Source organism: Mirounga leonina, unplaced genomic scaffold, assembly GCF_011800145.1.
Source record: "Mirounga leonina isolate KUSES-001 unplaced genomic scaffold, KU_Mleo_1.0 Mir_94, whole genome shotgun sequence".
Lineage (NCBI taxonomy): Eukaryota > Metazoa > Chordata > Mammalia > Carnivora > Phocidae > Mirounga > Mirounga leonina.
Genome location: NW_023270855.1, coordinates 28,387,393 through 28,404,352, shown reverse-complemented (window position 1 = coordinate 28,404,352; position 16,960 = coordinate 28,387,393). Strand labels below are relative to the sequence as shown.

Below are 16,960 nucleotides of genomic sequence, written 5' to 3'. Positions count from 1 at the left end.
AAAAAATCTACTCTAACATGGAGGCTTTTCTTTGGTAGACACAATGCAGTAAAATCCAGTGAAATTCAATCACCCCTTGATTGAGTCAGGCCAACCCAGAAGGGAATTATACATTTAAAATCAACAGAATTGCATTTGGTCCCTTTTGCAGGCTCAGCAATTGCTCCCTGACAAGTTCCTCACAAGATCAGAGGTGGCCCCACTGCCTTCCAGATTCTGTCAACCAACATGCTGTATCTGTACAGAACACTTTTTTCCTTGTCTAGGTTCTAAGTGAGTGATATTTGCTTCCAAAATTATTACAGCTGCTAAATGCATGCTGACTATAAAAAATCTCTCCCTCTAAAACAAACCATACATATTTATGCATGTATATGTATCTGATGCTTAAAAGAACCTCTCTGTTAAAATATATGTGTTTAGTAATACATATTATCATACAGCCTTAAAAATGTTCAGTCATATGAATTATTATACTCAGACTATTTTGAGCTGACATACTCTTTCTTTATAAATGATCCCTACTCCCTTCCACAGAATAGGCATTTGCTTGGAACTCACTTCCATTTCCCCCCTTTCTCTTGATTTCATCCCAGTGTGACTGGTGGGCTAAATACCAAGCTGTAAATCACTGGCATTAATAAGCAGATTTGTTAGTGATTTTTGTGTATGTGTGCCTTGTACAGATAACCACAATTAACATTTACTGTAAATCAACATAATAAATTAGTGATAGGGGAAATGTTGATAGTCAGCTGATTGCATAGGAAAAAAAAAACAACAACACCCAATTCTTTTATTCTCCCACTCCCCGCCGCCCCCACCACACACAAAGACTGCAGACCCAATCTGTGCATGTCATCTGAGGGAACTGGGGTTTTGGAAGCACTGCTGATCCTGGCATCTGGAAAGCAAGTGTGCATATCTCTAAATAGTTGCAGCAGGTGACATGGCCCTGCCTGCTATTTTTGTTTTGTTTTGTTTTTTTAAGATTTTATTTATTTATTTGACAGAGAGAGACACAGCAAGAGAGGGAACACAAGTAGGGGGAGTGGGAGAGGGAGAAGCAGGCTTCCCGCGGAGCAGGGAGCCCGATGCGGGGCTCGATCCCAGGACCCTGGGATCATGACCTGAGCCAAAGGCAGACGCTTAACCGACTGAGCCACCCAGGCGCCCCTATTTTTGTTTTATATGTTGTTTACTATAAGAAAATCTTTCCAAACTTCATCTTAAGATAAAGACCCAAATTTATAACCTGGCCCGCAATACCCCGCAGTGAGGGCCCCTGAGGACTTCTTCATCTCATCTGAAACCACTCATTCTTTTCCTGCCATGTTCCAATTTTCCAAGATATATTTCATCTCTTTCCATGTGTGGTGCTCCTGGCCTATGCAGGATCTTTGTACATGCTCTTTCTTACCTATTTTTTAACAGCTTTACTGAGATATAATCCACATACTGTACAATTCATTCACTTAAAATGTACACCTGATGGTTTTCAGTATATTCACAGAGCTGTGCATCAGTCACCAGTCAATTCTAGAGCATTTTCATTGCCCAAAAAAGAAATCCTGCATCACTTAGCCATCTTCCCCAATTCTCCTATCCCTATCACCACCACCCCCAGCCCTAGGCAAATGCCAACCTATTGTTTGTCTCCATAGATTGGCCTTTTCTGAACATTTCACACAAATGGAATCCTACAATGTGTGGTCCTTTGTGACTGACTTCTTTCACTTAGCAGAAGGTTCTCAAGGTTCGTCCGTGTTGTAGTGTGCATCAGCACTTCATTCTTTCTCACGGATAGGTGATATTCCATTGTATGGATGCACCACATTTTATCTATCCATTTATCAGTTAATAGACATTTGAGTTGTTTTCACTTTTTGGCTATTATGAATAGTGCTGTTATGAGCATTCCTATACAAGTTTTTGCACAGACAAATGTTACCATTTTTCTTGAGTATGTATCTAGAAGTGGGATCGCTGGATCATATGCTAACTCTATGTTTAACCATTTGAAAAACTGCCAGACTGCTTTTCCAAAGTGGCTGCACCATTTTACATTTCCACCAGCAATATACGGAAGTCCCAATCTGTCTAATTAGAACTTGTATTCCAATTTTATCTTGTTATTCTTACCCAATCTTACCAACACTTGTTATTCCAGTCTTAGACTCTTTTTGATTATAGCCTAGTGGATATATAGTTATATTTCATTGTGTTTTCATTCTTAACTTTCGATCTGGATAACTTCTACCCATTTTTCAAGCTGCAGCTTAAGAGTCACTTCCATAGGGAATCTTACCTTGACCACCCCACCCCAGACTAGCCTCGGGCTCCTCTCAGAAAACCTATCTTTTCCCTCTACACTTGTTGAAGTTCCACATGGGCAGGGCCCATCCTAGACTCCTTACTCTACCCCAGCATCTCACCATTGTATGAACTACTAGCTGCTTGCTAAAAATTTGTGGAATAATGACATATTACAAAATAATGAGAAAAAGGTGTACATTATCTGAAAATCACCTGTATGAGAATAATTGGCATGATTACCTTTTAAAGCTGTTTCATTTTTCAACATTCCCACAAACCAAACCATTGGGAAACATTTTAATATCTCTGGCAAGGGGAGGGAAGGAACTCTACAATGTAACCATAACGAATGCTTCTATTTTCCTGAACCGAACCCTACACCTTTCTGGTTGATAAGAAACAGGAGGAGCGGGCGCCTGGGTGGCTCAGTCGTTAAGCGTCTGCCTTCGGCTCAGGTCATGATCCCATGGTCCTGGGATTGTGCCCTGCATCGGGCTCCCTGCTCTGCGAGAAGCCTGCTTCTCCCTCTCCCACTCCCCCTGCTTATGTTCCTGCTCTCGCTATGTCTCTCTCTGTCAAATAAATAAATAAAATCTTAAAAAAAAAAAAAAAAAAAAAAAAACAGGAAGAGCCTCAGTATATACAAGCACGATCAGGTAGACTGTGTAAACAGCTCTCTCTTAAGTCAAGCAATAAATAAAAAAAGACTGGGTTTCTGAGAAATAAGGAACTCAGGGGGACTGGACTTCCCTGCACTGGTTGTCAATGAAACTACGTCCCTAGAGATTCTGGTTGAGTAGGTCTAGGACAAGGCCCTGGAATGTATGCTTTTAACAAGTCCTCTGGTGATTGCAAGGCTAGTGGCCCATGAGCTTCACTTGGAAAAAATACTCATCCTACTTAATATTCTCATCACTTAACAGAAACAGGTTAATGTAGAAGTTAAAAACTCAAGCTCTGCAGTCAGATACCGATTTAAATCCCTGCCCAATTTACTAGCTATGTGGCTTAGGACAAATTACTTAATCTTTCTAAGACCATTTCTTATTCTGTAAAGGGGGAGGGGGGCAATAAAGTGCCTGTGTCATAGATTTGCCATGGGCATTCCATTAAATAATGAATATAAAACACAATATCTGGCACACAAGAAATGCTCCAATGTTGGGGTGCCTGAGTGGCTTAGTTGGTTGAGCATCTGACTCTTGGTTTTGGCTCAGGTCATGATCTCATGGGTTGTGAGATCAAGCCCCACATCAGACTCTGTGCTCAGTGGGAAGTCTGCTGGAAGAGTCTCTCCCTCTGCTCACTCTCTCTCTCTCAAATAAGTAAATAAAATTTTCAGGAAAAAAAAAAGCTCCAATGTTAGTTGCTATTGTTATTACTATCTTATCATTATATTATTATATAAAGTATAAGATTATGTACACAACAAATCTGTTTTAAAGGGATTGGTTTTGCTTAGTAAGAAAAATACTTTCTAGTATTAATTGGGAAATTACAAGTTCATCAATGGCTTTATCATTATTGTTGCTTTCATAATTTTCCAAGTGGTACTTTGCTGATATAACTGCTATGGCTATTACGTGCCTCCCTAATACTCAAGGAATAGTTTAGTCATTTCTTATGAAGCAGAACTTTGGCTCCTATATTAAATTATAGTTTACCACCTAGTTCACAACATGAGCTACTATGCTGGATATAACACATTTCCTTAGATGTCACTTATTGGGCAGAAAGTATTACCCCCAAAATCTTATTTTTCTCTATTAGGTAATATATTAAGCCTGAATGCTTTCCTGATAGAACTTACTCTCTAAAATAGAAGTTCTAAAGTTCAATCAAATTAGTATCGATCTGTCACCTCACAGAATCAAGAATGTTCATTCATTTATCCAAGACCTGTGTACTAAGTGCCTAACAAGTGTCAGGCATTCAGGATACACAGAGAAGAAGAAAATCAAGATGCCATCATCATGGAAATCTTTGTGAAAAGATGGGGTCATCATGCCTTTTCCATGAAGTGATTAAGAACATCATCAAGATAGTGTGGCTATTGATGAGTGCTATGAATGATTTTAACCAGGGCGGTGGGATAGAAAATGTCTATGGGAAAGGAGTTATTTTAGATTAATAGTCAGGAAAAGGCTCTCCCAGGAGATGACTTTAGAATACCAACAGAGAGCCAGACTATGGAAAATGTCAGGGGACAGATTGAGGAAAAGAGAACAGTTAGTGAAATGACCATAAGCCAGGACTGAGCCATAAGGACCTGATGTAAGACCTGGTGGGTCATGTTAAGGAGTTAGAGTTTGAGTCCAAGCACAGTGAGAAAGCACTGAGGAATTTGGGCAGGAGGATGTCAGATAGTGTAATTTATCGACATTTCAGGTTCTCTCTCCCTCCACTCCTCCCTCTGTTCCAGTGACTAGCTATTGGGAAACCCAGTGGAACGATGTATCCCTGCAATATTTACTTCCACATTTCCAGCTGTAACCTCTCTAATTTCTTTAATGAACTGTCACGGAAGCATGCCATAAAACTCCCCAGTCACCCCTGCTTTGCTTTAGAACATGTCCGCTCAGGGCCCCTCGCTTGGTCTCCTTTGCATTGTAAAGAGTCTCCTTCCCTCTGGCGCTTTAGGTTGCACCAGGTGACCTTTGAGGTGCCCACCTGCGAGGGGAAGGAGCGGCAGAAGCTGGCTCTGACTGGTGACTCCTCATCTTCTGCTGAGTTCTTCGTCACGGTTGCTGTCTTCGCCTTCCTCTACTCCCTGGCCGCCACCGTCGTTTACATTTTCTTCCAGAACAAGTATCGGGAGAACAACCGGGGCCCACTCATCGTAAGTGGCTCACTTCTTGAAATAACTCTTTCTGTCCCCTGGGATTTCTTTCCCACAGCTTGAGTGGTTTTGGAGTTAGGCAAGCCCTCGGGGCAGGTTTTTAGTTTGTTTTCTTTTTTTTTAATCACATTCTTTTTCATCCACATCTCTTGGATCTGAAGCAGAAGCATGATGTCTGCCATTCTTTTGTGCCCCTGAATTGGGAAAGTATCATGAGACTTGCTAGAAACCCTTCTGAAATAAATGGTTGGAAATCTCATGAGATCAAGGGAAGACGAGTGAGGCTTACTGCAGATTTATTTATAATTCCAGCATTATGGAGCCAGTCAACCATTTTTCTCACTGGTTATGTAGAGAGTGTGACTTACACTTATTTGAAATGCATTGTTCAGTTAGTATATGATAGACTGGGCATAGAGGTTTCCATCTCTGAGCTCCCCTACCACCACCCCAACCAGTCTCTCTCAATCTCTCTCTCTTTCCACCACTGAGCCTCCTCCCACTTTCTTTTTCCTTTCACACTGGTCCAAGGACTCACATGGGTGAAACCAGTATAGCCCAGAATATCCCGATGGGGACTCACACACACACACACACACACCCCTACAGGGGCACAACAACTATCAGAGGGGCACAGGGGTGTGGGTAAGTTTTTTTTAAGATTTTTATTTATTTACTTGACAGAGGGAAAGACAGCGAGAGAGGGAACACAAGCAGGGGGAGTGGGAGAAGGAGAAGCAGGCTTCCCATTGAGCAGGAGCCCGATGCGGGGCTCGAACCCAGGACCCTGGGACCATGACCTGAGCCGAAGGCAGACGCTTAACAACTGAGCCACCCAGGCACCCCAAGGGGTGTGGGTAATTTTTAAGGAAATAAATTTTAAATTTCTCAACCTTCACATGTACACTTGCCTAAAATTTATCTGAGAATGCTCTGCATGTGAAAATACTTGGCTGTCTTCTTTCTTAATTACCTGCTCCCATTTTATAAAAGAAAATCATCCTTCTTTCCATCCCAAATATCACCACACAGTACATTGCTAGGAGGCAAAACCTTTCAGGTGCTAATTAAAAAGGGACCATTTGAAATATTGGTGTTGGTGTTGACAAAAGTGAGTGATTCTAATGCCTGGGTAATGTACTCTTTTGCATATAAGGAGATTCCCAATTTTTATATTTCAATAAAATTGAAAGTCTTAATCTACTCATCAGCTGATAGACCATTAAAAAATACTTTTTGATGACAGAACACTATGTGATCAGGACACATAACTCAGAAGAAATTCAAAGAAATTCATGACATTGCTATAACAAAACATCTGTTCTCATCTACTCATCTTATTTTCAATAAGATGAAAAATGGGAAGAGAATTTATGCTGAATCATGGCCCATTCTAGAAATAAATAATATTTGTTCCCCCCAAAAAGTATGCAGACTAATTGTAGAAAAAATAGACCCAGATATTTCTAATAAAATTTTTATTTTTTAAATTTAATAATTATCAAAATATATGTTTATGTTGTTTGGGACAATTGTGCATTAATAATATTTATTAATAATATCACCCAACCCCAAATAAATTTTTGGCACTTAAAGCATTAGAGTCGTGGGCAAAAAGTTATTTAAACTTATGTACATATTTGTATTGCAAAGAAATATAATAGTGTGACCAATAAAATGCTTTCCAGTATAAAAAATATTATATTACACTATAATTCTGTGAGGGAAGTACAATGGAAATACAAATTCATAGAGAACAAAAGGAACATGTAAAATTTCCAACTGCTAAAGAGGAACCTTTTCATTATTTTTTTTAATGGAAGATAGAGAGTATCAAATAACGATTCCACTGGATTCATTTAAAAATGGATATAGTAGATATGTTTTAAAATATCAAAATGTATGCCAGAAATGATGTTCTTTGAACTCTTTAGATTTTTAATAAAAACAAAATTAGATGTCAATTTTATGCAAATAAGAACATAATTTTTCAAAATTCTTTTAGGGAGTAAAATTAATTTTACAGAAATATAACCTAATCAATATATTATGGAGACCTGAACTTTAAAATAAACACATTTTGAAGGGTAACTGGAAGAAATCCCTGTTTGCAGAGCTTTGTGATTAAGTATGAAAGGACCCCAAAAATCAAATTTGTAGCACTGTAATATGTTATCTTCGAAAAAGAAGAGTAATGAACTTGAATCTTTGGACAGGTGTCTTTTTTTTTTTTTTCTCCCAAATTGGAGCTAATAGTCTTCATGGTTTTAAAATACATTTAAGAGAGTCACCTAACTTAGGCTTAACCCTCCCATGATGTGCAGATAGATACACAAAAGAGATTGCTATATATGTACCACAGAACCAACATCCATTCCTGGGTACATGTAGACACAGTTACAAAATTCTAAAGTCTGAGGAAATCTCCTGACTTCCTGAGAGAAGAAGTTGACTCAGCTAGTTTGCTCACAAAGTGGAAAAAGATCTATTTTGTTATATAAAACCACATTCTCCTCATATGAAATAATCTTGTGGAAGGCATGCTACTTCATCTCTGTGTAAATAGTTTCTCCCATCAAGCAGGATATAATGAAATCCTGAATTGTGTACTACACTGGGTAGGTTCTGTTTTATTACATCGTGGGGGAAGGGGAGGGGCAGAGGAGATAATTCTAGTAATAAAAAAGGAAAGGCTCCTAGATGCAACTTCTGTGATATTAAAAAACTGATGTGCTCATTACTTAGCAGATGAAAGTTAATTTAAAAATGAGCCTGAGTCCTAGAGTCACAGAGTCAGAATGGCTGTGGAGGATCCACAGGATGCCATTACAACCGCAAATGGCAAACCGTATCAATTCTAACCCCACCATGATGAGGGCACAATTGGGGGACGAAGAGTAGACTATTACACGCACCCTTAATGATTAGTTAGCAGGTTACAGAAAATCCACACTGTGAGCAAGATCTCAAGAAGATGGAGATGGAGATGCAAGATTTCAAACCTAGGAAAACTTCCAAATGCTATGTAAACAATAATGGTACCTATTTTAAGTCAAACCTATTTATTCAGAAAGATGGCTACTGATTATTACTTGGTCACCTCAGTTCTTGTTACCATCTATTCTTTTTTGGTGTTGCTTTGTTTTTAACAAAACACACATTTTTTTCCTTCATTCTGTAATTTTCCACGTAGAATTTTTAGTATGAAACAACAAAGTTACCATATTATGCTGATATGAACTAATTCAAGCAGTTTAAAGAAGTCGTATCCTTTTAAGCTGGTTCACATCTAGAAATTAACAATTTCCCATCTTGTTCTATAATCCTCTAGGACATGACATGCATAGATAAGATTAACCTGTAGGAAAGGAATGAGGTTGGTAACGATGTTGGTAATAAGAACAACAATAATATCTACTGGTATTGATTATCTGCTATGCGTAAAGCGAACAGTCATAACAACCCTAGCTTATGTTATTATTCACATGTAAAGAGGAGGAAAGGGAGGCCCAGAGAGGTTATCTGACTCTCCCAGGTCACATCACTATTAGTCAGAGAGTAGAGAATTTGAAACCAGGTCTCCAACTCCAGGGCCCAAGTTCATAACCACCATGCAAGAGGGTCCGAATTCCTGGTAGGCCATGTGCTACGAAATTAGAAGGGTAGGGGTGGGTAAGACCAGTTGGTTTATACACCTGGACGGCTCCTATATTGTCTTACTCTGGACATAGAGAAACCAAACCTTATAACCCCTAGATTTTTCTGCTCATCTGATGCCATCGACGTGTTTTATTTGCCTTCAAAATCTATTTGGAGTCCTGGAATGACTGCCATAAATCTATGATGCTAGAATAACTCAGGGTTCTGCTTGTGTGACTGTTTATTTCTGTTGCACATGGAAGATGTCAACTATAGAAAACAAGCTTTAAAAATGCCCAGGATCAATGGGTATTATAAATCAGAGATTACCAGGACTGATTCCTATACTTTTGCAAGCAGTCGTGAACAATTTCAGACAGACTGGGGCCATGCTTATCAATGGCGATTTTTTAAAAAGATCTTTTTCTATTGAATATGCTTGACAAGATGGTACACCTTTAAATAAAAATGAAAATATGAATGTCTTTAGAAGTAACATAATTGTTAATGATGCTGAATAACACAGTAGCAAGAAAATTGGGCCGGAAGAACCAGCCAGCTACCGTAGGTCACTACAGTGCATGCCTTCTTGTATAGATGAATAAATAACAGTTCTCAGAAAGCAGGAATGGCCACCTGAATCGTGGCATGAGTGTGAATTGAAATATCATATCTGGTTAGATCATTTTGTCATACTCCTTAGAGTACACTTTTAAAGCCCATCTCCTGCCTAGATTTCTGTGTCAGGATATTCTGAGCCATTTTCAGATCTCATGTCAAATAGTGACACTGTGAAGCTTTAGGTTTTTTTCGTATTAATGTAAAATCAGTTTTAAAAAAATATCTTACAGGGCTGACAGAGTGCTCTAAGAATGAGCGTACAGTAAACACAATCCCACGTTTTGGTAAATCCTTGTTACAAGAGGTTTGGTTTAAAGTAACTACTCTAGCAGTTAAGGAGAATCAATATCCACCTTAAGATTTTGTGGAAAACAAAAGAGCTGCGTTATTCAAGCTCTGATTTTCCCATAAAGGTTGACCAAAGACAGTTCATGGGACTAGCGGTGTTCACCCACCACAGACAAACAGTGGTGCCGTGGCTCATATTTGTTTTATGTTCTGTGCATTCCAAATATTTTCCCATCTAGCCTCAGAACAACGCTGAGAGAGAAGTAGAGCAATTAGAATCAGCCCCATTCTATGGATTCAATTTACCTCCTCTTTACTGAGCACCAGGTGTTGGAAAATGTGTCCCTGGGAGATTAGAAACCTTGCCTGTTGTCAGAGAAGTGAATGACAGAAGAAAGACTTAGACTTTTAGTCCAATCATCTCGAGGGTAATGGCTAAGCTCTAGAGTCCTGGACTTTAATCCCCCGTATAACCTATTATTTAACAGTTGGAAGCCTATTACTTCATCTGCAGAACGACGCTAGTAATAATACACATGTCTCGGAGCTGCTGAAAGGAAAGGAGGAGTTAATGCCTACAAGACACTTTGTACAGGGAAATGCACACAGTAAGTGATAAATTAATGGCATCTAACTGCCGCACTATTATTGCCATAATTTTAATCTTTCTCTTGCCCATTACTGGGTAGGACCTTAGCCCCATAAAGGGAAATTGCAGGCAGCTTCCTTTAATTGCCAGCAGCCTTCCCAGTGCTACTTGGCTCCCCAAACACTCTGTCCTCCCCAATTCCCCCAGGGATAGAGCTAGACTCGGGACTGCTTCTAAGACCACAATTGTTAGGTTGGGCCACCCAGTCAACCTTTCAGTTCCTGCAACCCCACTCCATTAGATGACTGGAAAGTGGATTTTTAACCCCCCAAAACGAAGTAAGGCTCCCATTTTCAAGTGCGGGCTAAAGCCATCGCTAAGATTGGACAACAGGAGTCAGGCAGAGAGCTGATGTTCTGAGACTTACATGCTTGTTCCTCCCAACTACATTTTTCTTAGCTGTAATCAGAGATGGAAATCAGAACTGCAGCCTCGAGCTTTTGGGGAATTGCTGAGAAACCTCTCCCCCTCTCCACCCATTCCCTCCTTCCTCTTCTCTCCTCTTAAGTGGGTTCCACATCATGTCTGTGTACTTCCTCTTCCTGGGCACTAAGTGTCTTCAACAGACCAAGCACAGTGTATATAGGGGTGAATTGAGAGCATCCAGCCTGGTGGGGAAACTTACTTAATAATTATGACTCTCCTAGAAATGATCTGCTAGAGGTACATAGATGGGCTTTGGTAACCTAGAGGAGGAGGTGGTCCCTCCACCCAGAGGCCAGCTCACGCCCTCCCCTGGGTTGTGGGGTGGGCTAGTATTAAAGACAACTCCAGAGCATCTGGTGGTTGGTGAGAGGATAAGTGGAGATTGTGTTTGAAGTTCTGCCCCAGGAACAATGTATTTGATGCTAAAAAGAAAAACATTATTTGAAACCCACAAAGCGTGTGTCTTGTTCACAGGGGCACACACCTGTCAGAATCTGACAGTCTGGCTTGTGATGTGGAGTGTGTGTCTGTGTGTGTGTGTGTGTGTGTGTCTGCCTCCCCACTCTTTGAGACAAGAAGTGGTGACATTACTAAAGGGTATGGACCTAACCTTAAATGAACTTTTATCCAAACTACTACACATTTTGCATCAACAAATATATTTTTCCAGAATTGTACCGCAGTTGAAGGGAAATAAATTAACCCATTTAAAGTGTTCCCGGCACACCATCTACACATTTTACCAGATTTTGTATCCTCAGTTCGTTTCTGGCTTCGTATGAGGAGCAAATGCTTCATTTCAATGAAGGTTAATTCCCACTGTATTTGGTGCCATGTTTCTCCAATTAACTAAACAAAGACCTGAGCTGTAGTCCAATAGCCTTCATAAGGACAGTGAGCTACTGATAGAATTAGCATGATTCTTCCAGAGCCCAGAGCTCTTCTCATCCTGTGTTGGAGTCAGTGTATTCAGAAGGCTAGTTTAGCTTGTCTCTCTGAATCCCAATCGTTTTTGTCAGATTTTCTTTCATTCCTGGGAACTCATTATTCAGTTAGAAAAATTAGAACCTAGAGGGGAATGTGGCAAAGCCCCAAATGTGTCTTTCCTGTGTGTTTCTTTCTTTCATTTAAAACAAACTGAAATGTGAAAGGTGTCTACTCCGTGGCCCAGCACACCCAAGAGAAACCACCCTCCCTTTCTCAGATGGAATAATGGTTCTCCACCGGTGGGTGGGGGGCATTTGGCAATATCAGGAGACATTTCTGATCGTCACTGCTGGGGGGAATATCGTGGATAGAGGCCAGGGGTGCTGTTGAACCTTCTGTAGTGCACAGGACAACACACCACAACAAAGAAGTACTGGGCTCAAAAAGTCAAGAGTGCTGAGGTTAGAAACCTCGATTTATAGCAACCATCAGCAGCCATTGAGTAGCTACCAGGTGCCAAGTCCTGGACGAGCACTTTTCACATCTTCTTTTTAAATCCTCAGGCTAACCTTTCGAGTTTCGTATTTTAATTCCCAATCCGGAGATGCAGAAACTGAGGTTGAGGAAGTCTAAGAGGCTTGCCCCAGGTTACTGGCTCCAGAGGCAATTCAGGTCTACCGCACCCCAGTTCAGAAGTCGCTTCATTTTTAGCTGAATCTGCTTCTCACCATGTTCATTTCTTTGGGTCTGTGGACCTTACTGCTGGCTGTTGGCCACCCCCAATCCCTCTGTCTTCTTGTGTTTCCTCTTGTAGCCACCACCAACACACAAAGACACACGCACACACTCACACAGTTTAAATGTCTCAGCTTTGTAGCTTTTATCTCCAAAGCTCTGCCTTCTGATTTATCTAGTGGACAAACTAGAGAGGAAAATGGTGCCAGTTCTAATTCTTTAACCAATTTTAGATGCTAACTTGGGAAAAAACTCTTGTATTTTCCCAGAAGACTCCAAGAGCTTTTATACTGCTCTGGATTCCATCTCTAATTATGAAATTTAAGCCAACTTAAATGTTTCCAACCAGTTGGGGCACTAGTTTAATCTTAGGACTACAAGTAGTTTCAGTGAAACTCCCAAAATAGTGTAAAATCGGGAAGGAAGTTGGCCAAGATATTTCCTTATTCAAATAATACCTATCCGCAATTTCTTAAAAAACAATTTGTCTTATACTGGTTTTTCCTTACAGTACCCTCAGACACTGTTGACTTTCAGTTTTTGTGTTTCAGTCAAACTAAAGTTCATGTGGTGTTTCCTCTTTGATTCTGAGCCAAAGCTCTTTCTTGGATTCAAGAGTAATGATCTTGGCTGCTTCAGCCCTCGTGGGTCCCAGGCCCTGTGTTAGGCACAAAGACATATAGCAAAACAATACCTAGCTCATGGCTTCAAGCTATTTGCTTTATTCCTATTACCCTTGATCTTTCATGGGGAAACAGTCAGGGCCAGTGGTTAAGAATTGAAGCTCTGTACCCAGACTGCCTGGGCCCAAATCTCAGTACCACCAGTCAGTACCATCTCTGTGACTTTGGAAAAGTTATAGAACCTCCATGTTTCTGTTGCTTCCCCTAACATAGAGATACCAGTGGTTCCTAACCTACTAAGTCATTGGTCATGTTAAATGAGTTATGACACATAAAGCACTTATAACAACAGCAGGTGCTCATTAGTGTGAGCCATTGATTTCATCAGCCTTATATTATTATCTACCCTGGTGTCCATATTGTGCTTTATATGTAGCTGGTGTTGATTAAATCTCAATGGGCTGATCAGCTGAATAATAAGTACAATAATAATAAGTGCAATAAGTGGATAAGTGCAAACTCCACTGACTTTCTCATCTTGACAAGTGCTTTGGAAGGCTTCCTGTTACACTGTTAACATCAAACCCCCTTTTACATTGAGTTTTATTCCTGAGCCTCTAAATTCAGCTTAAGCTGCTATCATTACAGAAAAATGCAATCAACCCTAAGATGGGGTTTCACACTGTCTGGCCTTTCCGTCACTCAGTTCCCCTCTCTTGGCTCCCACCCCCAACCTGGCACTCAGATCTCATACGTTAGGGAAAAGAGGGGAAAGAACACAACCCACTTTAAACTAACCAGACTCCAGAGAACTAGAGCTTGAATCCCTTATCAGCAAGTCTGAAAATAGCAGGAGAGTGTAAAGAGCACAATTGTGTAACAGGAAAAAACTTGAGGAAATTTGATTGTTTGGGGGCATCCAGCTGAGAAATGAGGTTCAGACTTTCACCCTCCTCCTATCATTTTTTGAAAGTGGTGAAATCTTCCCCTCCCCACTTCACCCCCACAATGGCAAAAATATCCTTACTATTTGCTAAGTTTATTTCCTTAATTCCAGAACAAGCAGACACTCACAAACACACAGCTTTGGAGTCACTGGGGCTCTCAGCAGTTTAAGAATGCCTTGCACAAATACCCATGGTTCATTAAACTTTCAAATAATTGGCACAAAGTCCAGAGCTTGGATTTTTTTTTTTGTAACCCTCTTCACTCTTTCTCCCAGCTGGGCATCTTCATTTCCATTGCTTATTAGTAGGACCCTAATCAAAGCCACAGAGCCACACAAGGAAAAAAATTTCCCTGGGAACACAAAGGAAGTGGGACTCCAGATAAAAACTGCCTTGGATCCCTTATGAAGGACATGGTTATTGAAAATACTTGAGAGATTGGCCAAGATACGATTTCACCTTCACTTGACTACCTACCTATCTGAGACCTGTAACTTTGAATCTGTCTCCGTGTGGTTCCGAAATGTCTAAGAAACATTTAATCAATTCACGTGCTGTCTCAAAAAATAAACAACTAAGGGGCACCTGGGTAGCTCAGTCAGTTAAGCGTCTGACTCTTGATTTCAGCTCAGGTCATGATCTCAGGGTTGTGAGGTCGAGCCCCGTGTTGGGCTCCACACTCAGGTAGGAGTCTGCTTGAGATTCTCTCTCTCTCTCTCTCCCACTCCCTCTGATTCCCACCCCCCCCCGGCTCTGATTCTCTAAATTAATTAATTAATTAGGTCTAATTAATTAATTAAATCTAATTTAAAAAAGAAATAAACAACTAAGCCTGAATTGTAATAAGTTTGTAATGATCCATTTGTGACCAAGTGGATCCACTAGCCACACCTATGGGCAGAAAAATATGTCGATATTGGCTAGCTGGAAATTACAAGACCAAAAACAATGAGATTATTACGGTAGAAAAATAACTTAGGAAAATTGCAGTTGAGGCTGGAGAAAAGCAGACTAAAATGTCTGGCGTTTTACCACGGTGCTTACTGCCACCCCAGTTTCACTTTGAAATAGGAAAATGAAAATCCAAGAATGTCTATCAGCTTCTTAAGCACCCACTCCATGCAAGACATACGGGGACTGTGATAGCATGAAATACACAATTCCTCACCATGCTGGAGTGGATAGTCATCTCCATAGGACAAGATAAAGACACATTAGGATAAAAGCACAAAAGAAGTATGTTTTATTATTCCCATTAATAGAGACATCACATAGGGATCAACAAGAAAGAGCATGTGCTATTGGCTTGGGTGGTCAAAGAAGGCTTATGAAGTCCACAAGACTTGGAAAAGAACAGAAACTAGCTGGAAGGAAGGGAGGGTGCTTTGACTGGGTCAATGGCTTGAGCAAGAACAATGTGGGGGAGTGTGGAGAATAACAGCAGACACTTTTTTTTGCCTTACCAGCTTCCTTCTTTGGGGGAACTAGCCCTCTCCCACTCACTCAGTCCTGCTGGACTGCAGGTGGTGCCTCACCCAATAACATAAGATGGTCAAATGACTCAAGCCAGGCAACTTATGGAGTGAGATTTATGGAGTGAAGTTCTTCCTCTGGAATTGCTAGGCTAGGAAGAGGTGAGTCTACTTGATGATGGCCACATTACTGGTGATGTGGAAGGAGTCTGTCTAAAGAATAAAGCTGAGCAGAAATAAGCAGATTTTAGATATGGAGAGAAAGAAAGATAGGGAAAGACATAAAGAGATTTGACCCCCCTCCCAAAAAAATGAGCAACTAGAGTTGGCCATAGCTGAAACCAGGCACACTCTAAACTTTCCAGATATATGGGCTGCTAAATTTCTCTTTGTGCTTGCTGGTTTGATTTGGCTTTCTGATACTTGCTAAATGAAAGGATTTTGATGTATACATAATGTCTAACTTTTCTGTAAAACAAGCTATGAGAACTAATACATCAAAAGTTAATTATGAAGTTTAAATAACAAATAGCTAAGCACACAATAGATGCTTAATGGCATTTATTTATTTATTCACAGGACCAAGAAAGAATAAGGTGGAATAACTCTGGTAGTACTTTTATATCCATTATTATAAACAACTCTAGTTGTTTCCATTTGTATGGCTATATAATATTTCATTATATAGAGATAACATGAATTATTTAACCCATCTCTTATTGTTAGACTTTGAATTTTTCTCTCTCACAAACCATGCTATGATAATCAGCCTTGCACTGTAATCTTAACACATATTTTAAATCATTTATTTAGGATAAAAACCCCAAAGTTTTCTTCCTGATTTTTAAAGCAGAAATTTCTTTAAATCCATATAAAGCATATCCCTAACAAATTACCTCTGATATGAGTGAAAATTTGGATCCCAACTTTTGACTCTACCCTAGACTCTGCAATCTTACTACTATCGGAGAAAAATCTCCCAAAAGATCAGCAAAGAGAATTTGTTCTTTCCAGAGAGGAAAACAATAACACAACTTGTTATAAGGATGCTGCCACTGACACATTTGCTTTGAAACTTGAGATACTAAGGGGACATCAAAATTCAATTCAAGCCATATTTAAGTAGGCAGAAGTGCAAGCTTTAATTACCAAGGAGAAATCCCCAAGACAGGCATTAATCTGCATGGCAGTGTATCGCTGAGCTCTGCATACTGGTCCTTTGGCAGTATCCTTTCTCACTGAGGCTCAGTAAGTGAAGTTCAAGATCATTAATTATTCCTCTGGCCATAAACAAAAGAAGAAAACAAAAATAGAGAAAGTCCATGTGATGAGTTTTTAAAATAATGGAATGGCTATTTATAAGTTTCATCCTGGGGCCAATGGCTGAAGTTCTGTATGTGGCAAGCCAGTGGCTGTTTGGGGAGCAGCAAGATCAAAAAGAGTCTTTGTCCAGCCCTGTCTGCTGCAGTCACCTCCTG

At 40.1% G+C, this 16,960-nt stretch overlaps 1 protein-coding gene across 1 annotated transcript in view; it reads left to right on the top strand.

The window, feature by feature from the left end:
- SYNPR (synaptoporin) overlaps nucleotides 1–16,960 on the top strand; it is a 114,571-nt gene that overhangs the window by 63,886 nt on the left and 33,725 nt on the right. Inside the window, exon 3 of the mRNA XM_034997421.1 lies at nucleotides 4,957–5,155. Within this exon, the coding sequence (XP_034853312.1) occupies nucleotides 4,957–5,155 (199 nt within the window). The remainder of the gene's footprint in view (nucleotides 1–4,956; nucleotides 5,156–16,960) is intronic.